Source organism: Drosophila suzukii, chromosome 3 (assembly GCF_043229965.1).
Source record: "Drosophila suzukii chromosome 3, CBGP_Dsuzu_IsoJpt1.0, whole genome shotgun sequence".
Lineage (NCBI taxonomy): Eukaryota > Metazoa > Arthropoda > Insecta > Diptera > Drosophilidae > Drosophila > Drosophila suzukii.
The window spans coordinates 10,557,613-10,579,621 of NC_092082.1; the positions used below are offsets into that span (position 1 = coordinate 10,557,613).

Here is a 22,009-nt window from a genome sequence, read left to right on the forward strand (position 1 = left end):
TCCGGATTTTAGGGTGGTGTTGGCTGGGTGTCTGGAAATCTAGGGTTTGGGAAGTTGCCTGTTTGCTCCTGCGGACAAAATCCTTTTTGTGTGCCCGAGTATGGGGCTGCCTCCTTTTTTTTGCATGCGACGTCAAAGCTGGCGTCGGCAAACTTTTTGGCTGTTTACCCTCGTACACTGAGCGACACGGCCCACCTGATTCCCCCCAGCACCCAGTTGTTAATTAAGATGAATGCGTTGCGCGTTTAACGGCTTAAATGGAACGGAACTTTTGGGCGTTGTGGGAGTTGGCCCGCCTGTCTGCCCCCCACCTTCGCCCGCCTTTCTTGCAGTGTATTTATTGAATGGGTTGGCCATTCTCATATGACAAAAAATAAAGAAGAAAAAACTGGGAGAGTTCAAGGAAGCGACAGCAAAGACCCCCTGCGGCCAACTAAAACATCCCATTCGTTTGCATAATCTTTAATATTCAAATGCGGGTTGAGTCAGGCGGAAAGGAAATACTGCTTTACGACCATTATATAAATAAGAAATCTGACATAATGTCGGGACGACAGTGTGAATGATAAGTGATGTTTGTCACGAAGGATTATAAAGGGAAATGTTTCACTTTAATGTGTGGTCTTCTTCCTGGGGAAGCGTTTTCGGGACTTTTGCCAGCCTGTCACGAAGGATAATAAGCCAAAAGGTTTAACTTTACCAGAAGAGTAAGTTTTTATCTGTTGTTAAATAGACATGTTGCCAAAAGTCAACGTAGTATTTGGCACAAACTCATAGAAAAATAAAAATACACATGAAATGATACACAATCAGGTGTACAAAATATTTTAAAATGGAAGAACAACCTTAAAACAAGTTCATATAATATAATTTAAGATAGGCTGCTTCCCTGCTGTTAGGATTTCCCAATTTTATTAGCTGACTTCCTACAATTACCGAATCATGCTGTAAAACATCGAAAGCCACAAAAAAGAGTGTCATTCATCTGCCATATCATCTCGAGGGCATTGTTTCCCATAAATCGATAGGACAACTGTTCCGTTTTCGGTCCCTGGCCTTCAAGCGGACCACCCCATCGCCGGTAATCCCATCAGTTAAATATTTTTTGTTGCGTGCCAGATTTATGCAAGCACGCAACCGGAGTGACTTGGTCGAGTTGCGTGTTTGCAGTTAATGCGACTATAATTTAATATTTCTGTGTGCAAAATGTTACAATGCCCTCGTCTGTGGGTCTGTTACAAGTTCCCTGCTCAACTGAACATCAACCCTCATCTAGGGCAGATATTCGTTTATTCGTTTGAGGGATGTTTCCGTGGTCCGTGGCAGCAACTTGTGTTGCAATTGTCTCGCTTTTGACTGATGAGTTTCAACACCGCCATCGGAATACTGGGGGGTTGGGACTCCGAATGGGAGATATGAGTTTGTGGGGGGCAGCTGTGAGCGGGGCAATCAACAACCCTCTTCAGAAATTAAGTTGTGTCGAAATCGATGCCGTTGCGAGGGGAGGCTGAAGCGTACCATCGACGCCAACCGCATGTCAATCATAATTAAAACTTTTGCCCTCGGGAGGGAGTCAGGTTGTGAGTTGGCTGAGACATAAGCTGCGAGTTGTGAGCTGTGGGCTGTAAGCTGGCTTCGGGCTTATCTTATCGCACGCTTGATTGCTTTCTACGCCCCAGACAAACTACCATATCAAACCATCCGTACTACACTGTATACAGCATCTGCAGTTGGTCAGCCGAGTCATTCATGCAACTCCATTCGCCCATTCATTCAGTCTCATCCGCAGGGAGTATCGGACATTTGCTGCCAAATATGGCAGGCTATTACGAGCTGAAGTCTGGAGTCTGGTCTGCGGCTCATTATCAATTTTCCATGCTGCAGGCAGCAGAAGCTGAGCTGCCCGGTTAGCTAGGTTTTAGCTTGTTTTGCTAATGGCCAGATGGTACTGGCTTAAATTTCAATAAACTTGACTAGTTTATTTAAACATGTCATGGCAACCAGGGGAAAAAAGAAGTTCAAAAGATTCACGTTACAGATATAATATGGATTGCAAAGTAAGTGTCATATGACCATTACATCATGAGCCGTCTTCAATAGCTGTTTCCAATTGTTTAAGTACTAATCTTTAATCAAATAGGTTGATGCCCTGAACATCAAAATAAAATATATTGCACCATCAAAATTATGATAAGCCAAGAAAAAAACTAATCAATTTATTGAAATCGCTGAATTCAAAGAGAATTGACCTAAAGGTGAAATAAATCTTTTGGAAATATGATACGATTTATGACGCTTAAAAATGATAAGGGAAATAAAGATTACAAAGTTGCTCTGCTGTTGATTTAAAATGGAAAATTGAATGTTGGCTATTTGTAGCTACTTTTCGTGACTCCACAACCAAATTGCCAGGGGAATGTGCGTTCAGTCGGTCGTGCAAGATTCCTCTGTCAGCGGCAGCCAAATGGGGAAGAAGCTGGAAAACTAAACCCAGAGATCCTACAACTTACAACTACCCCCGCTGCTCCTTGAACCCCTGCCAAGTGAATTTCCTTCCGCGCAGTTGTCGCCGTCAATGTGTCTGCAACAATTGTTGCCATCATTTGCTGTCAGGCAGCAGAAGCCGCCGTCTTTCTATCTGTCCCCGTTTGCCGTTTAAAGACTTCGCTGGCAATTGTTGTGATTTCCCCTGTTCTCCTTGTTAACGCTGCGTTTTTTCTCTCCTTTTGCCGCTAAAGTTGTTGTTTGGGGCATTAGGACATCAAGCAGGCAACAAACAGCTCGTACCACTTGCACTTATTTGTTGCGTGTCTGGCAAGCCAAACTGCGAGTGCCAACTTCGCAGATACTTGTGCTTATGTGTACTCAGCAAGATTCAGATACCAACTACAGATGCGGGTCGTTGTGAAAAAATGCATTACCTGTAAAGAGAAGAAAGAAAATATTATTTATAGAAAGAATTAAAGAAGATTTAGCAAAACTAATGTAGGAAGAAACATGTCATATCTTTTTGGTCGAACCAAAATTGGGCCTCTTGTGAGTAGTTTATCTAGTAAAATATATGTATTATTTTAAAAATTAAACATTTTATTGTCTGAATTTTGACTATAATAATATTTGATATATTCTCCCGTCTAAAAATAAAAGCGCATTCAATTTTGAAGGTTGCCGACTCGTATGCATTTCAAATTTACTCACACCTCCCGCTTTCACATCAGTTTCCCCAATCTGTTTACAATTCCCCCTCACGTTTATATGTACAAATTTTTTGTTGCCATCCGACAGCTATAAAATACTTTGAAATGTTTAGCGCATTTTGTTTGAATTCAGATTTAATTATGTGGCAACAACGGCCCAAACAACCTGAAAAAGTCGATGCATTTGACTGACATCGTGATGGAAACAGATTTGTTTAGGGAGTTGAACTTGTGCGTGAAAGGAGATTTTACCCGATTAGCCTCATCTTTCTCCCCCGCATTTATCCGCCCACCATTGAGGCTAATTTGTTTGTTTGCTTGTGTGTCAAAGTTCAACATGCGGCGGCGCCTATTTTTAGTGCAGTTTATTGAGTGAAAATGTTTGGGAAAATGCACTGTTCACCTCGATTCACCTCTTCATCGTCTCGTCAGCATGGCGGCAATTAAAAGCCATTTACCAGCTGGACATGGCCAATAAGGGGGATGAGGAGGAGGAGGTCAGAGTTCATGCCTGGCCAAGTGGAAGTGGCTGCTATTCACTCACCGACTGACTGACTGAGTTCATGTGCACATGACACTTGCCTTGAATAAAATATGAGGAGCCACAGCAACCCCGCTGTTGATGATGCGCCGTGTCGAAAGACAAATAGCGCATCGTCAAGTGGTTGGCTCCATCATGGCACCACCGTCGCTCCAGCACCACCACATCGCACCACCACACGCACTGCAGTTTGTCAGGCGACTGCCACATGGCAGCTGACACAGTTTGCGACGACTTTTCAAGCAGTGTTGTCCATATGGTAATAAAAAAAAGATACATTTCTCTTCTATAGAACATTTGGGCATTAACAAAAAACTTATTCAAAATATAAATATATATAATAATGGCTTAAATAAAATAAATACATATTAATTTCCCGATTAAATTGTAACTGAAATATTTATTAAATTGCTGGGAAGTTAGATCCGTAAAATCTTATTTTATCACACTTACCAAATAAACATAAGATAAAAAACTCTAATTTTAATGAGCCATATAATAAGCTACATTTCTTTATACATTTTTTTATTATGCATATTTTAGATCATATTGGATTACTGAATATGAATTTTCATTATACCAAAGATAACAAAACATTTTAATATTTTATGTTTCATATTTCATTTTTAATATTTAATATCTCATATTTAATATTTAATATTTCTCATTAAATATTAATTTTATTTAATATTTTAAACCTTGACTGTCATTTAAAAAATGTAGCTAGAAAACAGCCAAACTGGAAACAATGTTTTCGTGTGATGGCAGCGCGTTGACACGCAACCAAAAACGGGGTGGCAAGCGTAAAAAGTTCTTGACAAAAAGCAATGTACAATTTTATAAATGTTGGGGAAGCTGCATCCGGAAAAAGGGACGGATTGGGTTGCCTTGATAGCCACTTACCAGATGCCCTGCACAGACCCCGGATTTACCGAGGGGATTATTGGAAAAGTTTGGGGGTAACTGTCTCTGACAGACCGAAAAACCCACTGCTATGCGAGTGCATGGTCAAAAGTTATTAATCATTTCATTTCGGCTTTCCATTCGATAGATGGAAACTTTTAGTGGTCATTCGATTGATTGCACCCATTTTGGGGAATTGAAAACTAAGTGCAAATGTATAGAACAATTAATTTAGAATTAGTTTTACACAGAGAGAAAGCTTGTGTTGTAATTTTGAAATTAAGGATAATACGAGTCATTGCAAATTTTAAACTTAGTATTTATTTTCTTCTGTGTAAGAACCCAAAAGCTTAGGTGAGAAAACAACTGACTTAGCTGCACAGTATATGCTTAACATTTTACCCAGCGAGCATTACATAAATATTAACCCCACAAGATGTATCTTAGACATACAGCCCACATACACACCCCCCCTTGAGTGGCGCATTATACTTATGGATGATGATGCACCAGTTCGTTCCTTAATGCCACCACCCAGTTGCTGTTTAATCTGCGGCCCAGCCTCGTCAAAATTTGTTCAGCATTTTTCAGGCTCTCTTAAATCAGACCAATTTGTATGCATTAAATGCACGTCGACAGACGATGGGCTGCTAGCCCGTCTGGATTTACGTAACGCCCGCCCACATGAGCGGAATTACAGACAAACATCCAGACAGCCCCCAGGTCCCCACTTAGCGCCCCATTCTTGGCCTTCTAGCAGGATGTTATATACATATATCCCCCCCATTCCAGTCCCTCGAGGTCGCAGCTCTTGTACAGTTGACGCGTTTTACTTGACATTTGCCGGGCCCACAAGGGGATCCACCCACTACAATGTGGAATCCAGCGGAAGCTCCAATAGAGGGCCACCCACAGAGGTCAAAGTCAAGAGCAAAAATGTTGATTATTCTATTTTTATTCACTCTTTTGCTTTATTTGCCTTTGACAATTATTAATCAACTACCAACTGGGCGATAAATAACGACAAACATTTCGCTCTTGTAACCCATTTGGTGGCAATGAGGAAGTTGCTACTTGAGAGGTTCCCTGATATATTTTCTCTCAACGAGTGTCAAGTGCAGGGAATTCGTTGATTGTCGAGTGGATGAATCTCCATGCCCATTTTCGCCCCCAAAAACAGAGCAACAATAAATTTGTCCAGTCAACTACATAATTAACAGCACCCGACAGCACCAGAGACATTTAAAAATCAACCGGCTTTTTTGGGGGTCAGACAGTAAATGCAACAACAACGGGAAGAACAGGAACACTTACAACAATAACAATATCACAGTAAAACCACAACGAAAACAACCAGGCATTGTTCGACTTTTGTTTTATTGCAAACATTCATCGCCATTTGCGTTTTTGCCATAAAGGTTGCTCGTGTTTTGCGGATTGCTGATGTTGCTTTTGCCGTTGAGCAGCGATAAAATCTCTGAAATAAATGCCAAAGAATGATGGTCGGCTAAAGCAGAAGCTTGAATACCCTTTAAAAGAATGCGGGATAGTTCTGACCTACTTTGGGGGTACAAAAAAAGATTTATAATGATAAAATGTACTTGGTTTTTTACAAAAAAATCGAAATTCATAGAAGAAAATATTGTATATATATTAAGAAAGGACCAAGTGCTTTTGGTATATTAAGAGAGGTATGCTAAAATGGTTTTGTTCTATGAATTTAATTATAAAGTCGTCTAGAAATACAATGTACATGCTGAAAGCAAGACATTTTTACATTTTACACTTTTCCATAGCCATTAATCCTTAGCAAAGTTCAATTAAAATATGTAAATGGATAAAATAATAGCTTTTTCACTTATTTAGCAGACGTGGCAACTTCAATTTTGTGTTTCCTTCATGTCAACACTTTCTTTTTGGATCCTACACCATCTTAAAGTTAATTTATCCTGTGGCAACAACAAAGGGCAAGCACAGCTTGTTAAACATGTAAAGGCAACGGCTACGGCAACACCGATAAAACCGCCAACACCCAGAGCTACATATATATACAGAGAGGTATGTATGTACGTATACAACCCCCAACCTTAGTCAGCAATTTGAAGCGATTCCATGACGACCCCAATGGTCTCGTTTACAAATTAAGCACTTCCAAATGGGCAGCAAATTAATTTTTATTGCGCACAGAGTTATGTAAAATATGGCCAGCAGTTCCTGATGGTATGGGGGCATGTGGAAGTGGAAGTAATGTTGGCTTGTTGTCCGCCTTATAGACTCTGCACAGCTGGCGAAATGCAAAAACTTTCGCAAGTTGCCGATTTTGTGCCTAAAGTCGTAGTCTGTTCATAGAAATTGTCAAAGTTTTGCCAGCTCCCAAATTGACTGGGAATTGGACCTTGGGCGTGGGGGAATGCTACATAGGATGTCGCAGGACTACGGCAGACTACTACTGACAGTTATTTAGTGCAGGGCTTTAACCGATATCAGCAGCACTAGCAGCATCATCAACGGCAACCGGAAACGGAAGCGGCCAACACTTGCCGGCGTCAGTTTCCTTTGGCGCTTGTGCGCATGTGTTTGCATCTGCGATTATTCGAGGGAGGCACTCGACAGTCGGCAGTCTGCGTGTCTTTGGGACTTAAATTATGTCGGCAGCTTAACGTGGCTGAGATAAGCGCGGCTCTCTTTGATTTTCCACCAGCTTCTAGCCCAGTCATTAGCCGGGAATTACGTGTATTTAATTGCAATCATCAGCAGGAAGATTCAACTAGAGCAATTGATATACCGGGGAATAAGATATTTTAGAAGAACTAAGTATGTGTTATTTAACTAACTCATTATGGATGGTGTGGGGAAATATAATTGGATTAAAAATGGTGGATGCGTTTTATCTTATAAAGCATCATATTATAAGTTTCCTTTGGGGAAGTTAAGATTTTTATGCTTTAACTATTAATTGAACCATTTTAAACTGTAGGACATGCTGATACTCCTTTTCTCTAACATAAACATAACCTATTCTTATCATATCAGAAGAAAAATGTAATAAAATATTATGCTAGGTAAGCTTCTATATTCATAAAACTTAAATAAACTCTATATAACTTCCAAGTGAGTTCCGTATTTGGTATTCTGCTCATATTCCTATTCTCTCAGAGTATAAAAGACATTTTCCTGGACCACTTTAACCATGTTTCGCAGTGCTGAACGTTACAGTTTCAGACTTAGGTAGTACTACATGTTTTTTGCCTCCATCCCGATGACAATTCCATCTCCTTCCGTGACATGTGTCGCGTCCTTTTCTGTATGTGGCCGACTTATCATTTATTTATGTGCTTTATTATTATTGTTGCCATTGTTTTTATGCCATTGGAACAATGATCCGTTGGGGGTGGAGGCACTCGGATAAATTTCCGTCTGGCTTGCAAATTGGAGTGGCTCCTGGAGAGAAAAGTGGGTTGGATGGATGGGGATGCCTGACATTTCGGGATTACGAGTGCGCTGCTTAAAGTGTCACTGCTGCCATTGAGCATGCTCTTTGTTTAATAAATTATTTATGGGGCAGGCAGAATGGCAGGTGTTTTTCCCCCACTCCAACTGGTGACACGTGGCAATGGCCTTTGATGGACCAGAGCGAAAAAAAACCAGGAAGTCTGCATAACCAAGAGGAGGACACTTAAGGCCGAAACATTACCAAGCGAAAAAATATTATTATTTTTGTTTTCCTCCTATTCTGTTCACTCTTTCCGTTGGAGCCTCCCGAGCAATCAAACTGGCTCATAAATATGCATAAATAATTTACCTTCCATTTTCGAATCCATCGCCAATTGCACAACATCAATCAATCGGTCGATAAAATAAAAAATGTATTTGCCATAATCAATCAAAGAATATAAATTGGCAATGCGAAGAGTTCATAAATGCCAAGAGGTCAGACTGTCTCTGTTCTGTTTCCCCCCTCGCTCCTTAATTTTCTTCATACCCCGATAATTGGTGACATGGGAATTTCCCTGGAACCTCCCAACCACCCACAGCCCCTTTATCTCCGCGGAATCTGCATTCAATTAACGCCGGAAACGCGCTCCAGAAGGAAAGAGGAAAAAGTCGCTGATAAGGACATGGTCACCCAAGAGGAAAGGAGTGTGGTTTTCAGCTGGGAGAAACAGAGTTGTAATAAATGTTCAACATTCTCGTGTTGGTTTAATTAATGCAATTAAATGTCGACTCTGAATAATTGAAATTGCTCGAGAAGATGAAGGAGAATCCCATAAAGGAACTACGCATCGCAGTGGATAATCGAGCTTACTCATGTTTCCCCCATGTATACAAAAGTGAATATAAACAAATAATGTCGCAAATATTTGTTTGGATCAGCTGGTAAAACATTCGGGATCAGCATTTCAAATTAACAAGAATTGTTTTGTTGACTTTGAAATTTTATGCGATTCGATAACTAAATCAAGGTTAAGTGTTATTTAAGCTTTGTTTTGATTTCAGGCATAGAGCTCTCCAGAAAAAGCTCTTAAGTCTATCAATAAAACCACATAGTATGTGATATAAAATTAAATTTTATTTACCAATCGCAGTGGTTGTAAGTTTTGCAACTACATTCAGCAACTTTCTAATTCCCTGAGTGCTCTGCTCTTCTCCGGCCATTTCGAATGTTGTGCGAAATTCCAAAGAAGCTTAGGCAAAGTTGTAAACGCTGGCAAGTCAAGGCACTTCAACTAACTAGAACAACCCGCAACACGAAGCTGCCAAAGTAAACTTAACCGTTGTTGGCTCCCCCTTTGTTGTTGGGTGGGCCACTGCCGACGCCACTGGATTTGTTGGGGGGGGGGCTTTGTGGGCGTGGCCGAGACACTAATTGCCGCCCAGTTACCTGTACTCAGTGCAGTCAGTTCCGGTGATTAAGAATGTAAGCCGAAACCCAGACCAACTAGCGAACCTCTGCAGATACGTGACACGAACTGCTGGACAGCGAAAAGTCTGCACAATCACCTGTTGAACTCTATACACCCCTGTATCTACACGTAATTAAGTATACCAACTGCTGCAGTAATATTTCATCACGAAATCCTGCTTAGTGTTTTTCAATTAAAAGTTGTAAATTTCAGATGAGACGACAGGCGGCACCTGCGCGGTGGAGGCCGTGGGAAAAGTTAAGCAAACAGGGCCAACAAGGAGGGTATATAGAAACAGGAACTGGAGCTGGAAATTAATAAACAGTATGAAATTTTAAACAAGCCAGGCCGAAAATGGAGCTCAAGCACCGGGGCTGACCTGCAAGGCAATGAACCCACGCCGACTAAGGTCACCCAAAGTTCCACTCCATGTTCCACTGGACGGAAAATCTATTATGCACCGGGGCCAGTGGGCCTGGGGTTTTGTTTGCGAGTGCAAGCGCATTATGCAAAAGTTGTTCCCTTGTATTATTTCCCATTTTCCGTGATATTTTTCCGTTTTTCATTTTTTTGGGCGGCATGTAAGGGCTTCGGCTCTTGACGGCGGCTCATGTGGAATAACTGGGTCGTGAGCTGCAAGGAAGCCAAGCTTCCAGTGTGAAAAATGCAATCAATTTTATTATGCTTCCCGGTCGTCCCGCTCTCCGCCGTTTTCCCATAGCTTCACAATTGGGCAAATCAGGCAGAAAGCCAGGATGCACGGCATATATATGGAGGTATATATGTAGATGCCAAACGCGATAGTTGGCGGAACAACGGAGACCCCGAGCGGGTTTCCTCTTTAACACGTGAAAGGACGGACAGACAGCCGTAGAACGGATGCGAACCCGATGGGGCTTTGAACGCCATTATCCCGAAGTGGGCCAATTGGCTGCCATGAGTGTAGATGGGAGCAAGAGATGCATCTTAAGCTGGGGTTTAAGCTACATCAAATTATAGTTAAATCGAGACAGTCTAAATCCAAGATTGTGTTAAAGAAGCAGAAAAAAAAGGAAGAAAGTGTGACCAGGACTCAGTACGAGGTAAAATGGAGTGACCAGGTAAGACATTAAGGCTTATAATGTCAGTAAAATTCAGTAAGAGGTCAAATAAAAGTTAGTCCCAGTTAAAGTTATTACCAAATCAGAAGTCGGATATCAAAAAAAGTGTGATCAGGTTTCAATAGGAGGTGAAACGGTGTGACCAGCTTTGACATAAAAGCTGGTAAAGCAAGTTGGAGTTAAGTGTGATCAAACATAGTTAAAGGTTAAGGCTAAGGTTACTATTTTGTTCAATAGTGCACATACACAGCTACTTTAAATAAAATAATTATCTCTTAACTCGATCTCTTTAACCTCAATAGTTTAACGTCTTTGTAACTTAAAGGTTGAATAAAAGACAATGCGGTTAGGCTATGAATATATCAAAGCCAAAGTTGGGGCGCCACCCCTAGATTATTATCAATCTTTGTTATAAATAAATTGTAAAACTAGTTTCAGCCATAAGAATAGCTATAGTTTATTGAAATTTATACAGCCAATAATTCGCATTCAAGTTCAGTCAAAGCAAAACTTTAATAGGAATTGAATTTCTTTTGTTATGCGATCTATACAAAACAAAGCCACAAGTTCCATAAGAGTTTAATAGGACTCCATTATCCCTCCAAAGTTTATATTAATTGTGAGCTCGGTATACCCAATGTTTGAACCACATTCAATTTGATCCCAATTAACTATCGCTCTGTTAGCAGTTGTTACGTCGACACGAAACCTTATCGATGACTCCCACGATTGCACGCAAAACCCTCCACACAAGTACAAACAATAAAGTACAACCGAACGCATTATCAAAACAATAAACAATTGATGGTATTTTGCCGGCGATAACAACAACCACAACCATCTTCGAGGCATAAAAATCAATAAAGCACACAGAACGCAATTGCACGAAAGCAACACGACTGAAGAGAAAAGAAGCAACTGAAACACAAACGGCAACAAACTGCTGGCAAATAAATAAAAATTGCTTTATTTATTAAGCATTAAACAATAAATGGGATTATTTTTATCATCGCCGCATAGAATTGTTTAGTGGAGCAGGGCACAGAATGGATCCAAATGGAGTTGATGAGGTAGAAGGAGCGGTCCAAAACCAAACAATACGGACTACGCAGAGACCTTCGGAGTGCGAGAATAATAACAAATTCAAATACTGAAGGAGGACGATGAAGAGCTACCAAGATAAATAAATGCAAATCATTTTTTTCCCTGTTTCTTGTTGTTCTATCTAGATGGAGCATGGCACACCCAGTATTTTTCGTTCGAAGGGGGTATTTGGGATTTTAGAGGAGGTTTGTTTAGGTTATTGTTACAATATTTTATTTGGAACTAAGATTTTTAAGGACTGAAAATATATATTATTTAGCCAACTATAGCGCAGTTTTAAGAATAGTTTAGGTAGTATAGGTATAAAATATATTTCCCGATATAGACCGCTTAAGCTTTAAACATTTTTCGTAACTTTAAAAGAGCAAGATAAGTTATAAAATAAATTTCTATATTAAGAAGGTAATATATCAAAACAGGGTAATTTCTCACTTATACCTTATCGTATGTCCATTCTCACTTGTCCCTGCAATGGAGTGTTTAGACTCTCTGGGATTTGGGGAGGCTACCACCATTGAAACGGGCATTAGGAAAATTGTTTCAAGGGTGGCAGTTTAAACCAGGACAAAGCAAGTGTTGGAGTTGGATCGGACACCAAAGTATGGGACAATCCAACTCATTTAAATGGAACTTTTCTGTGCTCCGGCCCATATATTTCCGGTCTCGTTTTTGTTGTTTATCCCGCATTTGATTTCAGCAAATTTGTTACTGCCACTTTGCATTACCTTTTTTGTCCGATGGTCCGATTTTCCGACCTTTGTGCCACCATTGAACGAAAGAGTGAGTGAGCTAAAGGTAGCAAAAGTTTTGCAAGTGACAAATAGATTTAAATTCGAAAACACTTTTTTGTGTAGCCGCTGTTTTGTTTCTGCTGCCGAGTGGAAGTTTGTGCTATGCAAAGCTCTATTGACAGCGGTCGTAAATCTTTGTAAAAGTGCCTGGAACCCATGTCAATGGGGGGAAAACCCTTGTGCTGGTGGGTCGATGGTGGGTCGATGGGTGGGGCGTGAAAATGTGTGTACGAACATGGAAAATCAGTTTTCAAGTTGGGGTTAACTCCGCAACCCATCAAACTAAACCCCCATTTCAAGCAGCCAGCGAGGAGGTTATGGATGAGTGAATTTATCGGCTAATGGAAAAGTAAGCAAACATTAAAAAGGAAGAAAGCCACTCTAAAATATGTATAGATAACTATAAATAGTCTAGTGCTGGACTTCGTGGCCACATAGGTTTGCTGATAATGCTCGTAATCAAATGTTATAAATATGAATTTTTTGCTTATCTAGCGGTGTGACTTGCTAATTACTTGTTGAGATAGAGAAGCAAATATTCTTAGATAAAATACAGCTAATATCTTTGCGATTAATTTGCTTGTAGCTTAGTTATTTCTCAGAATTCCTTTCGTGTTATACCCATTCTATTTGGGAGAAGAAGTGATCTCATTTCGCTTTCCACTGCCTCCATTAAAATCTGTTTACATTGTCTGCGATGGCATTAAAAACATATAATTTTCTGGCCATCATTCGTGGGACTCGTGTTGCGGTGATTTCCAGGGAAATCAAATCCGCGGGGGCAAGGAAATATTCACAGCTCAGGGCAAACGACGGATTGCATTTACAAATTAGCATTCTAATGAGCCGAATGGCATGGTGCATGGCAATTATGGCGCCCAGTTTTTTTTTCTTTAGCTCTTGGTCTATCCGCAATTGTGCCAGAATTCGCTGGAATTAAAAAAAGAAATCTAAAAAAAATAGGGCGGAGAAAAACAAACGCCCTACTCGAGTCAGCAGAACTTGGCCTTTGCGTGTTTGGCCAATTGAAATTGGGCGACTACTGCAGTTGAGGGCTCATGAATGGGGGACAACTAGGCCGCGTCCAGTTGCAGCACCCCCTTTTCCGCTTCCTGACCACGCTCATGGTGTCAGCTTCAGAAGTTTTCAGTTTTTCGAAAGGGGGTTTTCGGGAAAGGGGGGAAAATGAAACCGAAAACCGGTTACTGTGCGTTGAAAAATTCTCGACTTTTGTTTCACATACACAAAACGGAGTTTATCTTTTGGCTCTGCTCTGCTCTGGACCTCCATCCATCTCCCTCTCTCTCTCTTTTCCTCCGCCGGCTTTGTTATTTATCAAAATTCTTTGAAATGCACTCACACACACTGGTACACCATCGCTCTGTCCCGCTCTGGCACACAAAATTAAATTTTTTCCTTTGGTTTCTTTTTAATTTTTATATGGCTCTTTGGCTGATTCTGTGGCATTTTCTTCCTGCTCTTTTTTCTTGCACGCTCCACTGAACGCCGAACCAAGGAGTGCCCTTACTTGTTGTTCTCTTCGTTTGTACCCAGTATTTCGGGCTTATAGAAAAGGTGGGTATATTATTTTAAGATCAGAACACTTTTAAAATCTGGTTCCTAAAAGCAAAATTAAGTATTATAATTTTTCAAGGCTTATTTGCCCTTTTGAATTGTGTAGTATCCTTACAAATAATAAAGATTTTGGATCCCCAAGTTGGGCAAGTTCTGAAAAGTCCCTATATCACCCAGCTAGTTTTAGAAATTAATTTAATATTCAATAGATTTTAAGGATAAACTAAGTTATTTGATAGAACATCTTTCCGTATACCATTTATCATCCTTATATTTAAAATATACCATATACACCATATAATCGCCTACAAGTAGACTACGAATATTGCATAATTTATCATTTGAAGGAGGGTATATCCTAGTCGTATCCCCCCAACTATATCGTTCTTACTTGTTTTGCCGCTGCTGTTAGCTAGTAGTTTCGGTTTGTTTAGGAGCCGGGTCGGTGCTTTTAAACGCAGCTCACCGAGGAGTCGAGTCCCGTCCCAGTCGGAGTTTGAGTTTGAGTTGGAGTTTGAGTTTCAGTTTGTGCTGGGACCCGGGCCGAACAGAACATTCATGTAAAAATGCAACGTAACTTGGCCAGGGGACAGTGGAGTGGGCGGGAACCAGAGTGCCCAGTTCCCAGTTCCCCGTTCCCAGTTCCCATTTACCGACCATGTGCTGCGGTTGATGACTTGCACCGGGCCCAGAGACTGACTGACTCTGGTTCTCCTCTCTGGCAGTGCGACTTTGACTTTGGCACTGGTTAGACTGGCTGGCTGGGAATTTTCGGGGTGGGGGAGTTTTCAGGGGGATGGGTTCGGAGTGGCATTGCGGTCTCTGCTGGCTGATTCAGTCTGGTTTGGCTTTTGACTCTTCGTCCAAGAGCAGGCGGTTTCCTGTGATGTTTGGTTACTTCATAGCCTGTTGCAAAATTAGTGTGATCAGAGCCATCAGATAAGTCAAGCCGGGCAGGGATAGAGATGCTTTGACAAAGTCATTTTGGCACGAAAGATAGGCGTTCTAATTAAATTTCAGCATTATTAAATTGTTCATTAAAGTCTCCACTTATTGGGAGACCTAACAAATCGTTGGTTTTATTAAATATCACATGATAATTGGTATATGATTATTACTCTAAAAATAATTCACATGGATATTTTTATCTGGTATATAGATCTTTAATTCAACATTCCAAGGACAGCCTGAACTTTAATTGAGTTTTACAAAACAGGTGGCTATAAAATACTTTTCGAAAACCCTTTTTGGAAACCTTTTACTTGAGGTTCTTAATGAGAGCATCAGTATACTCCGAACACTTGGCCTTGCCGCCCAGGTCCATGGTGCGGATGTTGTCATCCTTGATGGTTTTCAGCACCGCCTGTTCTATGTTATCCGCGTGCTCATGCATCCCTATGTAGTGCAACATCATCACGGAGGAGAGCAGCAGCGCTGTGGGATTGGCCAAATCCTTCCCAGCGATGTCCGGAGCAGTTCCATGCACAGACTCGAAAATGGCGCCATTGGTGCCCACATTTCCCGAGGGCGTCAGTCCCAATCCTCCAATTAGTCCGGCACACGTGTCCGAAATGATATCCCCGTACAGGTTGGGCAGCACCAGCATATCGTATCGTCTGGGATCCTGGACAATATTCAGGCAGACGGTGGTCATGGTGGACTCCTCGTAGGTAATGCCCGCCTTGTCCAGTTTGTTCTTGTATTTGGCTGCCATTTCCCGGACGCATCGCAGGAATAATCCGTCGGACATCCGCATGACCTGGGATTCGGCCACGGCAGTGACCTTTTTCCTCTTCATGGCCAGGGCGTACTGGAAGGTATACTCGGCCACCCGGAGCGAGGCATTCCGGGTGATCAGCTTGATGCTCTGCACCACTCCGTTGACCAGGGTGTGCTCTATGCCCGAGTACTCACCCTCGGTGTTCTCGCGAATGGTTACAATGTCCACGTCCCCGTAAATTGTTTCCACTCCTGGAAGAGATCGACAAGGTCGAATGTTGGCATATAGGTTGAAGAGCTGACGCAGGGTGAGATTCAGGGATCGAAAACCAGTGCCCACAGGGGTCATCAGGGGTCCTTTGAGGCCCACCTTCGTTCGGTTCATGCTCTCGATCACCTGTTCTGGGACACCCGTTTGACCTCTGCTATTTATCACTGGTGTAACGTCAACGGGTTCAAAGATTAAAGGTGCTTTAGCGGCCTCGAGGATCTTTATCACGGCCATTGAGATCTCCGGCCCAATGCCGTCGCCAGGCATTAGGGTTATAACTCTTGAACCACCCAGATCCTGTCCAGACTTACCACCAGCTCCGCCCTTCTTGTCTGGGCCTCCTGTTGGTGCCTTTGCTCCTGGTGGCGATGGGCCAGGAGGTTTACTTGCTGTTGGGGGCTTAACCGGAGGTTTACTTCCAGTTGGTGGTTTACTGGGAGGCTTACTACTTGTTGGTTGCTTACTGGGAGGTTTACTAGGGGGTTTACTTGCTGTTGGTGGCTTACTAAGAGGTGTACTTCCCGTAGGCGGTTTTCTGGGAGGTTTACTTGCTGTTGGTGATTTACCGGGTGGTTTACTAACTGTCGGTTTACTGGGTGATCTACTCGGTGTAGGTGGTTTAACAGGAGGCTTACCGCCCGTTGGAGGCTTGGCTCCTTTTAATGGATGTTTGAATTTTTTCGTTGGTGGATGAAAGGGATTTCTAGGACCCGAAGGATTTTTAGGTCCCGAAGGTGGTTTGTTCGGCGGTTTACTTCCCGATGGCGGATTTCTTCCACTTTGGCTGCGTTCCGGTGGCTGGGATTTGATTCCTGAGGTATTGTTACCTATTGAGTTGAGATGCTCTGCAAACGATCTTAGTACAAGACTTTCTGGGTCATCCGCTTTTCCGTCATTTCCGGATTGATCCAAGGCCTTTGTGGTTTGGTTGTCGGGATCGAGGATCGAGGACTTTCCCGATAATCCTGCTAAGCAATCTGACTGCGATGATTCCTTTGTGGGAGGAACTTCCACCTTTCCCTTTTTCGGTTTTTCCGAACGAGAACCCACCGGGAACTTGATTAGTTTTCCCTCACGATCTTCCGGTGGTTCACCAGAGCCTCCACCAGTAGATGAGCTACTAAAGAACCTGGTTACCGAGAAGCACATTGAATTCCTGGGTGGCTGGATGCGAGTGGGCTCAAGCACTTCACCCTTTCCAGGCAGACAGTCCGGTTTTCTGTGGAAGGGATTTTCCCTAGTTTTCCGATAGCGAACATGTCGGATCCTTGGAACCTGCTGCCGTACTGGGATCTCCCTTTTTTCGTACTCCTCAATGCGACTACGACGTCGCCATGACTCAAAAACAGGCTTACGAAACCCGGCAATAGCATTATCCATCAGATGGAGTACCCTTCGATTGGTGTACCAGCCGGCTGTTCTTGACTGTCGGCCAAGAGCAGTCCATTTGAACAGATTGCCGGACATGGTCTACTGAAATTTTGATAAAATTACTGCCTGGACGTGTGATGTTGAATTATTGAGATTATGTAATCTACAAAACAAAGATCTATTGGTAGGCGGATGACATTTTAGCCCAGGGGATATTGTTTATTTGAACACTATTAAATTTGTCACCAATATAGTTAAGTCTATAAAACAAAGATAAGTTTAGTTTGTTATCTGTCAGAGAAAGTTCACATGAAAATACGTTGCTCAGAAATAAGAACTTAAACGACATTTTTTTTATATGACCATTGCCTCTAGTCTAAGCTACATTTCTAAGAATCTTACATACAAATCAATCGAATAAATCGACCCACAGTATCTTAACAAAAATGTTTGCATGATTTCCTTGATAATGAAAACGGAATGTCCTTCTCTTTCTCCTTTCCCTAGAGTTCCTTGGAATTTTTAAAAATTCATTTGCAGATGACGGAAGTCAACACTTGGCCGAATCGTCGCGAGTTCCAGTTCCAATTTGCATAGCTTTTAGGCCAAGCGTTTTATTTCTTTTCTGCCAGCACTGCCCTGGCCTTTGCTTGTGGCGCCTCCAAGTTTGGCGACTGGCACCACCGCCAAAGAAATGAAACTTTCTCGGCCAAAAAAAGCACGCGACGAGAAATGGTCTGCACAACCCTTTCGATTTCGACTTGGGAGGACTTTTTCTCCGATTCGGTCTCGTTTTGTTTATTCCTATTTGGGTTAAGCTAATTAAATTACTTTTTCGCCTGCAATTTCATTTTCGAAATTTGTTTGCTTTGAAGGTCGACTTTCCTTTCCTTTAATTGAAAAAGTTTCACTTCAACCCTAGGCCAAGAGCCTCGCAAATGATTTAATATGAAAATTTCCATCGTGTATTTAATTAGACGAGAGTGCTCGGCTCTCGGGTTTCCCAGTAAACGAAATTAGCTGCGAAAGGCAATCAAATTATGCACAAGCCCTCGTTTTAATGGGCACACCTGCCGACATATATGCGACCGATCCGCCCGACCAGCCACGCCCACCGCCCCCGTCACGCTGTTGTCATTCGGCATAATCATATTTCAACGGATTAGCATAATTTTAACCAAAAAAAATATATATTAATAACGAAAAGTGAATGGTGGCATCGAGTTGCAGACAAAGCAGCAGCAGCAGTTCCTCGCCCTTCCCGTTCCAAGTTTTATTAAATTTTCCTACTGTTCTGTGACTTAGCTCTCATTTATATTCATATTTTGTGGATTTCAAAGCCGCTCCAGCGTAGGGGGATTTTTTCCGCTTTTGGATTGCTTTTGTTTTTATTATTTTTGGCTTTTAGTTAGTCGTTTGTTTGAGCGTTGGCGTTGATTCGCGCATTTGTTATTAAATGATTGATGATCCCTAGATGGGCTTAACTCATCCACACACGAGCACCTCTGAAATTGTAGTTCGCCAAGGGGTCGCATCGCCAAGCTGTCTAGTTGACTGCGCATTTGGGGGCCTTATCTGATATCTGGTCAACTTACCACACAGATACACCCGATATCTCTATGTATAGTACACTGCCGTAGGACCGGCGAAAGCAAACAATTGGGCAGATAACATTTCCCTGTTTGTTCTGGCATTTAGTTTGAAATACGCACCTGCAAATGGAGAAAATCAAATAGAATTAGTAAATTAGTCAACCTTTGGAGAGTGGAAATTAGAGTACTTCAAAGTCCTAAGCTAAGATGGTAATAGAACTCTCTTTGGAAAACCTTAAGTTAAATATCCTCATGTCCAACTTCTTAACTTCTTTGATAAAAAAGAAGTGATTTCTCATGTTTTCATTTGTATCTACACTCCTCTTACACCCTCTACACATATTTAACACTTTTGTTATTGTTTGCCTTTACTTCCACTCTTGTTTATATGTACTTAAGCTTAGTGTGCAAAAAAAGCTGGCTAAGAACGAAAGAAACTCCGGCCAAAGTCAATAAACCGTATAAATGTACAACAACAAATAGAGGCAGGAATAAAGAGGCGAGCAAATAGGGGAACAAAATAAAGAGAGCGCTTCGAATGGCGATTGAATGAAGTCGAAATACCCAAAAAAACAACAAGCCGGTCTTAGGCAAAGCTCTACAAAAAACAACAAGACAAAAATCAAAGTGCCTTTGGTCATTTTCAGAAATCATTCACACATCTGGATGTGTGTGTTTTTATATTTTTATTGTGGCCTTTGTGGCTACAATAACAAGGCAACCGCCAACGCCATATTAGCCAGGCTTTCAGGGCACTCTAACCCAAAAAAAAAATATAAAAAAGATTGCGAAAACAAAATCAGCTTTGGCAATTTGCTAGCCTTTTTGGCTCAGTGGAGGGCTTTCGCGTTTAACCCCCTCTATATGTCTGCGTTTTTGACCAGTCCAATGTTTGTCTTTTGCTGTTGCTCGTCATAAAATGATTTATGGGCTTTAGGTGCAAATAATTGATTTATGCGCGGCCCCAGACATGGCACAATGTAAATACGAGTTAGGGACTAGGAGACAACTTAGGAATGGAGTCTACACAGATGGGATAAATCGAACAGATGGCAATCCCTTAGCCAAAAAGGTGATAAAAGTGTTTACCACTTCTAAAGAGTATAGTGCCACAAGTGTTAGCCAAAACATACTAAATAAGTTGCTTCTTCCCCAAAAAGAAAACCCAATCCGATTACACGCATTATAACCCCGGAAATGCCAACTAGTTAGTTATGTATCCACATATCTGCATTTGTATCTGTATCTTTGTCTGCAATCGAGTCCCCCATTCTATTCCGATGCTGTGCACACTTCACTAGGCATTAACCTTTACCTTTCCCGTGAACATAACAATCCAAAGGTAAGGAATCAAAAACAACAACGCGCCACTGGCATCCATGAATCAAAAAAACACAAAAAACGAAAGAATCCGGCGACGTTTGTATCTCACAATACATATGTGTGTGTTCATTGGAAAACAACGATTACGCGGCACAAAAGACATGGCCAAACAATGAGCCCAGAACTCTAAACGATGATGGAGATCCAGCCGAGGTATCGAATATATAGTATAGAGGAGTATCTGGAGAATCGGGAGGGGTTAAGTGTTCCCAGTGAGTAAGTCGTCGGCAAATTTGGCTTTGACTTTGCTACTCCTGCTACTGCTGCACCATCATCGTCGTTGCATAAGCAACGAGTTGCCCCCGACATTGACCAAAGCAAATCGGTCAAGAGGAGTGGAAAATTGTATCGCCTATAGATACGCCGCCTCAGATACAGATACAGATGCAGATACATTCACAATTGCTGTCTGCAACCTCTTGCGTTTTGTTTGTTTGTTTGACGAATTTACTGGTGAATGTTTAAAAATAGATGCTGGCAGGTACCAAAAGCGTGAGATACAAATGTATCTACTACCTGTCCTAGACGAATTTCACACATTTTATGGCTCTCAGGGGCGCATCCAGTAGATACAGACAAAGTGGCCAGCGCTAAATATTTAATTGGTTGCCATTCGAAGTTTATCTAATCGCAAGACGACCTGCAAGTCTTATCGGGGAATGCATTCCACCATTATCAGAGTGAACGGGATGGAATATATCGGACCATGTCCAAGCGGAAGAGTCCAACAAGTTGACAACTTCCTTTGGACAAGCTTTGGCCATTCTTAATTGCCTCCACTTTGGTTTGGTTCTAATTAAAGTGCCAACCTTTCTGGTAACTGAAATACAAACCAAACTGGTTCGGATTGAAACCAACTTGAACTGGACTCATCATGTCGAGGCATGAATGAAAATGAGTTATGTATTTACAGACCCAGCCACGAAAAATTGTCACTACCGCTCATGTTTTGTTATGTAGAATGGTGCCTTCCTGGAAATCGTTTTGTTCCCTCAATGAACCGAACACACCTGAGAATGAAGAAGAGTTGGACGATGAGATATTTCACCAATTTGAATGCGAGCATGCGAGCCGACAACATCTGGATCCATGGATCTCTCAAAAACTACCAGATACTTCACGCACGGAACCCAGAAAGCCAATCAATGACATCATTCCGCCTTCGAAACAGCCATCTGAAATTAAACAGAACTCGAACACTGAACTGAAAACTGAACAGTGGAAACAAAATCGAGCCACTCTCGAATTGCCTTTTGTATTGAGGTCAGATGTGTAAAAAAAAGAAAACTAAAGCAAACATTAAGAAAGTAGCCACATACAAAGGCAAGATTTTTATGTTTTGCTGTCTGTTATTTGCTTTTTTTGCCTTTTTTATATGCGTGTGAAATCGATGGGCATAGGCGTCGTTAATTTTAATTGAAACTAATTAGTGCAAATATAAAAAAATCTTAAATGGTTTTGGGTGTTTTGTAATAGCAGAAATAGAGTGGAATGCTGATGAAGACCTCTGTTCCAAACATCACGCAGAAAAGGGGTTTTTTAATTTATGAGAGCATAA

General features: G+C 41.6%; 2 protein-coding genes across 2 annotated transcripts in view; both read right to left on the reverse strand.

Moving 5' to 3' along the window:
* dally (division abnormally delayed protein) overlaps positions 1-22,009 on the reverse strand; it is a 68,539-nt gene that overhangs the window by 41,658 nt on the left and 4,872 nt on the right. The window lies entirely within an intron of this gene.
* On the reverse strand, positions 15,316-17,676 carry LOC108013233 (uncharacterized). Its single transcript, XM_017078966.4, has one exon. It carries the CDS (start codon positions 17,570-17,572, stop codon positions 15,374-15,376), a length of 2,199 nt encoding a protein of 732 aa, XP_016934455.2. The 5' UTR covers positions 17,573-17,676; the 3' UTR covers positions 15,316-15,373.

Bases quoted from the DNA above. Each gene is read 5' to 3' on its own strand.
- LOC108013233 (XM_017078966.4), bottom strand. From the start codon at position 17,572: ATGTCCGGCAATCTGTTCAAATGGACTGCTCTTGGCCGACAGTCAAGA.